Raw genomic sequence first — 10,000 nt, 5'->3', positions numbered from 1 at the left:
AAAAAACACATCATCCGTCGTTAACGGGTTAAGAAATAACATTACAACTTGAAATTAATGCTTGGTTCCTTCTCTTTTTTCGGTAATTGTGATAAGATATTGTGAAAATAGTTACCTCATGGCTATATTTTGCAGAAATTACATTTTTTTCTGAAGAAATGATATAGACAATTCATACCTGGTATTATCAGTTATGGAAAGTAGTTTAACCCATTAACAACAGGGCTGTTTTGGCTCCACCTGGTCATTATGCCAGGGTATTTCGAAATGCACAGGCCTAATGCTGTGGACTATTCATCCACTGAGGTGGTGGCCAGCCACTAGGTTCCTGATCACCTGGCGAGCTGGCTACACAAAAAGACCAGTGAGAAGACCAGCCGAGCCAAGACATGATATCACATCATCCGTCGTTAGGGGATTAGTTTAAAATATACCTCATGTGGGAAGAATGGATTCCAAAACAACATAATCTGTAGTATCATCTTTATTGAATATTTCAGGCTTTGGTTGACATAGTATAAGCTATCACATACAATACTCATTCAGTGATTTTCAATAGGTTATGTAAATCAGACTGAACATTCAGTTCTTTTAAAACCTATTATGACTTTTTATATCTTGCTTCAGGTTAACTGAATCAGGGTAAAGAATCTACAAAAGTAAAAATATAAATGTATAAATTTACATTACTAAAATTAAAGATAACCTCCAGGACTAAATGCATGACAATTCAGTAGAGTGATCTACAAGAGTTTATATGTGAACTTCAAGTACTAAACAAATGTCTGGACAAAAAATATGCTGTCACTTTAAAAAAGAACAATTTAAATTCTGCTGAAGAATCTAGACAAAATGACTAGAACTTAGAGTTTGAATCTAAAGAGGACAGCTTTTCTTTATTCTAAACAAATCATTTACATATATAACAACCAATAGTTCAGGTTAATCTACTTTATCATATTTTCATTTTCCTTTGTCCATTCAACCAGTGAAGGAAGAAATGTCCTTTATGTTTCTTAATGTCTTCAAGGCTAAGTAAAATCTTCATACATGGAATACTATTATCTACAATAATTTTCTCTCCTATTCCCATATTATGAATACACATTCCAATGTCTGTCGGTAAAAGATTGATATATTTTTACAAACACGATTCAAATCAAAGAATAGAAAAAAGAAGAAGCAGAAGATAAGACAAAACATGTTCTGTGTTTTTTGTCCTCTCAGCAAATTTTATTTCCTCTATTTTCTTCAAATGTTTTTCTATGCACCATACCTTTCATTGACCACTCCTTCAACTTTTTCCTCTTCGTATTTATACTATACATAGATAGTCATTCATAAATTGATTAACAAATACAGTAACACAAGTAACAATTATAATATGATTATAATAACACAGTTTATAAAGTACTAAATGTAAATTAACACAAATGTAGCATCCTTTATACCATGTTTTTTCTTCTAGTTTCACAGCTACATATGCAAATTGAACTTCTATGGTATTCAAATTTCAGATCTTACATTCTTCTCTAAGAGAGGAAATTCATTTTACTAATTTTCTTTTGCATCCTCCTTTATTTGAAACTCAAATATCTGCATTAAGGTACTTCTTCTCACTTAAAGAATACAAATGTGATATCATGCATTAATATACAATGCAATTCTTACCAAGACTAGCATTAAAAAACCTTACTGATAAAATCATTGATATGTTGGCAACGAGTGCTGCCAATAATCTTTTTCATTTCAAAACTGGAGTGAGAGAGAGAGAGAAAAGTCTACCTGCATTCTAAAGATTCATTCCTCTGCTGTTAAGTGCAAGCATCTAATGAATTATTTTGCAATATTCCTATATATCAAAATCACACATACCAGGCATCTCCAGAACATTAAATCAAACCATGACCAATAAGATGTGAAAAAATAATATAATAATAATAGATATATATATTATATATACACACATACATAGATTTGTGATACATATAAATTTCCACAGGAAACCAAACTGTCACTCTAACACTTTTAAAAATTTCAAGGAAAAAGCTGTAATAACCAGTGATGGGGCTCAGCAGTGATGCATCAACTTTGCACGAAGCTAAAGCAGGCGTTCAGATCTGAAACAAAGTACACCAGTTAATGGAACATGCACAATTGTTCTCTGTCACTATCTGGTGTTCAGATGGCTAGTGTTTTAGTGCATGAAGCTTCTATGAGTATTATTGCAATATAAAACAAAATAAATCCCTATAATAATGCCATGTCTCTCCCTTAAAAAAAAGGTCAAGTAATGCAAAGCATATTTTCTACACTTCTAATTGTGTTTGCAGCTGCAGCATTCTGATTTCAATGCTCCATGCGTAGGATGCTTGAGCAGAGCCTTCACTTTTTTTCTTCCCCCCCCAGAGAGCAAAGGAAATTCATAATACTACCTAATTAAAGAAACATGACTTTGAAATTTGTTTTCCTATGCACTAAAAGCGCTAGCTAAGAGAGCCATTATTATTCTCCTCATTCATGTTGTTTCTTCTTCTAAATATAGTCAAACAATTACAAAAGCAGCAACTACTCATACTAACTCTGCATCAGGTAAAACATTAAAAAAACAACAACTAAAAATCTATAAAAAATCTAAAAAAAAATTGGGTAAAAATAAAAGTACATGGTAAATAAAATAAACTTACCATTTATCTTGGGTGTAACAAGTTACGTAGCCCTGTGGGGAACAAAAACAAAACAAATCTGAATAATCCACAGAAAATACAACCAAAAGACAGTGGAAAAAATATATATTGTGGAAAAAAAAAAAAAATCTGTGAAAGAAAAGGAGATTCCACTATTTTGGAAACACTATTAGGCTTAATGAGAAAAAAAAGAAAAGAAAAGGAAGAAAAATACCTGTTTTATGAAACATCACAATAGTAAAGTAAGTAATAAAATTTGCAAAATAATAATTTGCATTTTCTACTTGATACCTTTTGTATACTCCATTATTCATATATTCAATTTACAAACATAAGAATCATACTATCCAAAAATAAAATAAAAATAATGTTCTCAAGCCAAAAAATCAAACAAAAATACATATAGGTGATCCATCCCCTAAAACCATACCAATGATAAAAAAGGATCCAAAAGGACTGATCTCCTTCCAGTGCACTTCTGAATGTTTCTCTTCAAAGAGCAAGAAGGCAAGAGAGTGAAAAGGTGACGCGAACAACACTACACAAGGACCAGAGACATGAATGAATCTAAAGAATACACACGCCGAGGAAGTGTGTATGTGCCACGGTCTCCTCTCTCTCTTGCTTTAGGATTCTGGGGGCTTGCGTTATCTCAGTGGCTTTGGAAGTGAGCTGTAGCGAGTGCTGTGTGACTTTTGTTTTATTTAGACTGTTTATAAAGTGCCACTCTTAATAGTTTCCCTAGAGCTTTAAAACCAAAATAATAAGAAAGCAAGCCTTTTCGAATAACCAAACAATTATTGCTTTCAAAAGATTTTATGCTGTGAAGTGTTGTATGTTAATAATGATGATTCCATTAATAAGAAGTAAATATGTCACAGTGATAACGACTGATAAAAAGCTTGTGAATCAAAAAATCTTTGTAACCTTATGGCACTCTTTAGTATCAAGCTAAAAGATTTAAACATTACTGATTTTCATCTGATCTGGTGTATTCTGAAAGACTTATGACAGAACAAATTAAACTCAATGTATAGTGAACGAGGCAGAAAAATATCAATGTTCATTTTGACAACAGGAAAATTCTGTACCTCTGAACAGAATATAAAAACATTAATGAACTAGGGAACTTTGCTTCAGGTACAATGCCAGTTTTCCAGGACCTTTTTAAAATTCATACATAATAATAAATAGGACATTTAACTCTCAACAGACTTGTTATGTGGAATTTCTCTGCTGGTCTAAAGAAAACTATCAAGGTACTACCAACAGGTATGAAATATGGACAATGAAATAAACTGTTTTGTCTTTTTCTTATATGACACTGATTAAAGATCTAGAAATATTTATGCAGCTCTCTTTTGTGAGATACTGAATCATACAAATTTATGTAAATGTTTTCTGTCTTTAAATCCAGGTTAATTGACATCTTTTACATAACATTATAGCCAAAAACTTGTGGTCAGTGTTCATGAACATCCTCATAACTAAGCATTGGAACTATTCCCATGAATGCACTTGATTATGCAATTTTTAAGCAATTGACTCTAACAAAAACCTTTTCTGCATTGGACAGTGCACTAGAAAATGGTATAGAATCTCACTTCATAGAACAATGCATCTGCATTTACATCTCCATCATTAAGGATATATAGGAGGTGCATAACGTATAATATAGCATGCTCCTGGGACCATGGGTGTTACAAAATTGATGGTGTACCTGTATCTAAAACACACACAAAGACACACCTACATCGTCTATATATATTGGATACATACATAAATAATTGTACATTCTTACTAATATACTTTAACCCATTGCCAACGGGGCTATTTTGGCTCCAAATGGTTGAAACGCTGGGATATTTCAAACGCGTAAGCCTAACACCTTGGGGCTATTCACCTGAACTGGCTGCAGCAAAGCGCTATGCGCCCGATCACCCACCGTGCCAGCCAGGAGGATAGCCATGACAAAATATCTTGTCCCTGGTGGCTGGTCCTGCCACCACTTGACTTGATATCTTGTCACCCAGGGTTAACAGTCCATGAAGTCCATGAAAGTCTTAGTGGGTTGGACATTTTCAAAAATCATTATCCAAAACTAATAAAAGAAAAAAAAAATTTGGCAACACAGTGGTTCCTCAAGCATAGTGAAAAAGCTACTGCAATATTTCAGAGAATAATTTGGTATAAAAAAAGGGGGAAAGATAAAGAGAAATTGCTGGATAAAATCTTTCCTCAAATGTATGTGAAGGATGAGTGTTTTCGTTCATTATCAATACGAATACAATTTTTTTCAATCTGTTTTCTTCAACTCCAAATAAATTCCCACAAATTCTGCATAATTTCAAGCGTGCAATGGTAAAGTTGCTTTCCAAAGTTACTATGGTTGTTTTGGAATTTCTACTGCAATTATCCAGTCATTTTAAATTTGCTACAATAAATTTACTTTAATAAGGGTTTTCAGGTTTCTTTGCTAAAGCAAAAGTAAAATGTTTGACCAAATAGAGTTTTTGAAACATCAATCAATTACTATAGCACATATTAACATAAAAAAAACTTTCTTTCACATGGCTATTATCTGAATATATGACTGTCCTTTAAAAAGCATATTGAATAATAGTTATGTTTACTTATTTCTTGTATCAGCAGGAAGAAGCTTAACACAAAACAAGATCTCACTCAAGCATCAAGCGATGCCACAAGCTTTCAATAAATAAGTAAATAAAAATCAGCATCATATTATATTTCAAGTGTAGGCAATAGCAACTTTATACAACATACTGAAAGAGAGCCATATAATAACTTACTGTATTACACCACTACCTTTTGCTTGTTGAAATACTGGAATATAACACTGTCACAAAACAAAAGCATATCTGGGAGACTCCAATGAGGTATGTGGCAAATACAAATGAACTGAACTATACCAAAAATATCTTCTAGATGAGAAACTGATACAATCACCCACTCTCAAAACTAACGTGTAACTATTCCAAATGGGGAAGTGTCTCACACTAGTACAGGGGGGGGTCTAAAAAGTATATGTGGGGAGTGGAAAGACAATTAGAATACAGCTGGCTAGTGACACATTGGGAAGCTAGAGAGATGTTTGGTATTACCAAAAGTGGCAGACCTGAATGTAGCTGCGCATTAAAATAAACACAAAGTGCTGCTACATGCTTTTGACAGGTTATGGTGAGCATGCCAGGAGACTGTGCCGCATATTAAGAGTCTCTGGTCTGCCAACGGGTGAGTCAAAAAATGATTACTGGGACTTGACTGCTATGCTGGACTTGCCATAAAATAAAAGCTCAAACAAAATGGCTCTGAGAGAAGCACAGACACCGCATTACCTTCACCAACCTCCCATAATTATCTGTAGAAATCTTAAGCTTCAAACTGGCGCCACTGTTTACTGCAAGGAAACGGTGATTATGCTCCCTTTCAAGAAATATAAACCATCAATTTCAATATATAAAAAAAGGAAAACAAAACCTCATATACAATCCTAGAAGAAAGTCTATTATGTAGAGTATTATGTAGAGTACATGACTGTCATGAGTACTGTGGATTCATTATCCCATGAGGTAATATCTGATGGCTGGTGCCTCAGTAAGTAAAGTAAGCAGAAAAACCAATATCCCAATTTAAACATTTCAGTCATAAAGGAAAAAGTTTGCAACATCAGCAAGCTCTTAGCATCTTCACAAGATTTATCAATGAATAAACTTTCAACGACATCTTGCCTAAAAGCCTAAACAATGTATTACTTTCCTGATACTCTTACATCTAAGTAAAATCAACAGCATCACTTTCACTATTCATATTCTTTCAGAGATATTTATAACTTATTTGTCCTTTTCCAAATATCATCTCTACCTTTTCAATCATCATACATTGAGGAGATTAATGTAAAAATTAGAATTTTGCCCTATTTTTAAAATCTATCTTTATTTTATATATACATCTAATGAAGAATTAATGTACTTTGATATTCCTTATTTGTGCATAAATATAAGGAAAGGTTAATCAATTTTGCTCTGATGAACTATCTTAGTCTCCAAACATCTTTGCATTCCCATAAATCAACTTTAGTGAAAATATGAAAAAAATGTCCTGAGGAGAGACATTTTATTCTATGATAACTCAAAAGGAAAGAAAGAAAGAAAAATATACTTTAGGATTCCCTCAAAGAAATCTGAGACAGGATTTCTGGTTCAAGCTGCAGAACTTGTGTCAAAGAAATTACTTTTCCTTACTTTAATTTCTAAGTGATTGCTTTAAGAAAGAATCAAAAGGGCAAGAGCAAGTAAAATAGAAAGGAGGAAATGAGAGAGAAAGTAGAAAAAATGAATGAGTGTGACAGCAGAGAGTCAGAATGTGATAGAGTAAGAGAGAGTAACAGTGAGAGAGGGAACAAGAGAGAAAGAGAGAGAGTACTGGAGAGATTGGGAATATGAGTAAAAGTAAGATTAGGACTTAAGAGAGAGAGTACGTGTTAAGAAAACAAAGAGAAATAATAAGAGTGAGAGCACCAATATACTACTAGTAGTAATGAGAGTGAAAGTAAGAGCGGAAGTAAGTGAGAGTAAGAATGAAAGTCAAAAGTTCTGACAATGAATATGTCCTCTTACTTTTTCTTAGTTTTGGGCGATGTTGACTGGAATACTGAAGAGGCCGACATGAGGTTTTCTATGTACTGTCCCAGGACCTGGTTTTCCGATCGCAGTTTCAGGTTCTCCTCCTTGACACTGTCCACTCGCTGGGAGAGATCTGAAAAAGGGTTTTCTTTAATGCTTCTAGAAGCAATTGTTTCCTTTCGTTGAAAGTAAAAGCTATGTATTCCTTCAGATATGATGACCTATTGAATCAAATGTTAATTAGTATTGCTGATATAAGCTGATATATTATCTACGATAAATCTTGAAAATAATAGAAAACCCACACCTAAAGATGCCCAACCCAGGCTGGACATCTTAATATGTGGCCCATCTTGGAACTGAGACATCTGTCATATATCAGCAAATACTATTTCACTCTAATGTTTAAAATTTTGATCAGAGTTCTAAATAACTTGATGGCACTTCTATAGTTTCTTTTTAACTTAGTTGCCCAATAAATATAATCAAACTTTCTTTCAATTTAGAATCCCTAGGTTCTGTCTTTGAAATAATTTGATGACTCATTTCCATTTTTTTTTGATAGGAAGAGAAAAAAAGTTGTTTCCTTCAGAACATGTTTTCCTTTTTCGTCTTGTGAGCTGAATTACTCTATTACTACCTATTACCTATTACCTGAATTACCTATCAAAAATTCTACTCAAAACAACAAGAAAAAAGAATGTGAATTTCAAATCCCCCAAAAATGACCATAGGATTTCCTGAGACTTAACAAAACTGCTGGAGGAGTAAATATTGAAAATATTCAAACCACAACTGCCTTTTTACTTCCTGGTACTAACTGTAGGTAACGGTAAGTCATTCCCCCAAAAATGTGTCATGTTTATATATATGCAAAGAGATAAATAATTGAACCTTTTTAAAGACTAGTACTTTACTGGCACAAATAACTTTTTATTCCATGTTCAGGACTGATGGATCTCACCCCCAGATCTATTCAGCAATTTGAATTGAAAAAGTTCCAAGCCCTGAATTCTGAGCAAGTACTTCTGAAACTGCCATGAATAACCCTTTTGCTATAAGAAATGGCCTCACACATCTAGCAAAATTTACATGAACTTCATTACATGTCTATAAAAAACAAAAATTTCACCAAGCCATAAAGATATTTCACTGCACCAATCTGAAGTTCCTGTTCTCTTTGGAAAGACTGAGGAGAGTTTAGCAATATTTTTTTTTTTATTAGAACAGGTTCTTGTTTTAAGGGCCGTAATAAAGAACATATGATGGGTTACCCGTCCAGTGTTCGCAGTAAAGAAAATGGGATTTCCGAAAATTAGTATTGGAACCTCGGGAATTTTCCTCGGGTGCCTTCCCCCTCCCCACAGATATACTCGTCAATATAAAGAGCTTGTTTTTGGTAGGACATCATCGTTATTTTTATATTATATAATATAGTGCATATTATGTAATTTTATTAATATAAATTATCTAATTGTCTGGTCAAAAACAAATCTGTATCTTTTGTTTACGAGACTTAAAAGATCGATTTGTATTTCAGGATTCATTGTATAGTAAACATGATTCTGTCTTCGATATGATCATGATTAATTTGTTTTGATATTCATGTAAATGATTTTATGACTATAAAAGACTATTATGGGAAAATAATAGAGTGAATTCCAAGCATGACCTTTTTTTTAATATGATGACGTAATTATAGATAACACATAATATTTGTATGTGGTGCTTGCTAAACTTTTCTAATGATTTAAAATGTGCATATTGTCTATCCAAATACAATGAATGGCTGGTTCATCATTATGTGTTAGTGATTATTGCTGTGTAGTAATGATTAACATATCAGTGCTTACCTTGCAAACTAATGCAATTTATAAAATAAAATAATATAATTAATAGCTGTTAATAATTATAGAAAGATAAACAGAGTAGGCTTTTTGTGAATGAACCATGAAATATGATAAATAAAATTATATTCATGTTTCAATTTCGCGCTCTCAGGTGTTGTTTACATTGATCAAGGCTACCAACATCGTCCGATCTATACGTCTCATTATAGAAAGATAAACAAAGTAGGCTTTTTGTGAATGAACCATGAAATATGATAATTAAAATTATATTTCTTTTTCAATTGTGCGCTCTCAGGTGTTGTTTACATCGATCAAGGCTACCAATATCGTCTGATCTATACGTCTCATTGAGCAGGTTGGCATCACTGACAACCAAACCCACCGACACATGTTCTTTACTAGCAAACGTGCGGACGGGTGCCCTACACCCGACACCCGTCACATTTCCCCGACGCCCACACCTGACAGGTTCTTTACTACGGGCCTAACTCCAACTTTTCCCTTCCCAGCAGAGTTCTCTGTTCTTACTCACCATCAAGCGTATTCTGCAGCTCCAGCACCTGTGATATGAGCCGTGCCTTCTCTTCCTGTTCGTCTGGTGACATGTCTGGTTCTAAACCTGGAAATATTATTTCTCTGATGCTATATAATTTACATTGTCAAAAAAACGTCCCATGTTTGAATGAAGTGAACAAATCAATTGAAGGTTTTCAGTTTCCCTATTTTACTGCATATGAATTATGAATTAGTTTTGTGACTCATGTAATATTATGTTCAGTCTAAAGGAATATACAATAGAACTAAATTGTATAAATTATTG

General features: G+C 33.4%; 1 protein-coding gene across 8 annotated transcripts in view; it reads right to left on the bottom strand.

The window, feature by feature from the left end:
* Nucleotides 1-469: 469 nt before the first annotated feature.
* The window catches only part of LOC122264256 (uncharacterized), a 12,121-nt gene continuing 2,590 nt past the window's right edge, over nucleotides 470-10,000 (bottom strand). The window contains exons 4-8 of one of the 8 annotated variants that reach the window (XR_006224190.2): nucleotides 9,713-9,799; nucleotides 7,325-7,463; nucleotides 6,044-6,105; nucleotides 2,688-2,719; nucleotides 470-2,120 (exon numbers count right to left, since the gene is read on the bottom strand). Coding sequence is in view for 4 of the 8 variants with exons in the window: in XM_043033057.2 (XP_042888991.1) it covers nucleotides 6,078-6,105; nucleotides 7,325-7,463; nucleotides 9,713-9,799 (254 nt within the window). In the remaining 4 variants the exon portion in view is untranslated. The remainder of the gene's footprint in view (nucleotides 2,121-2,687; nucleotides 2,720-6,043; nucleotides 6,106-7,324; nucleotides 7,464-9,712; nucleotides 9,800-10,000) is intronic. The other 7 variants (XR_006224191.2, XR_006224192.2, XR_015191132.1 and 4 more) reach the window with 7 other exon arrangements.

The sequence above is a fragment of the Penaeus japonicus genome, unplaced genomic scaffold (assembly GCF_977035675.1).
Source record: "Penaeus japonicus unplaced genomic scaffold, GWHDUDI00000001_assembly GWHDUDI00000007, whole genome shotgun sequence".
Lineage (NCBI taxonomy): Eukaryota > Metazoa > Arthropoda > Malacostraca > Decapoda > Penaeidae > Penaeus > Penaeus japonicus.
Note: the sequence above shows the minus strand (reverse complement) of the source record. Positions and strands in the feature narration are given on the sequence as shown.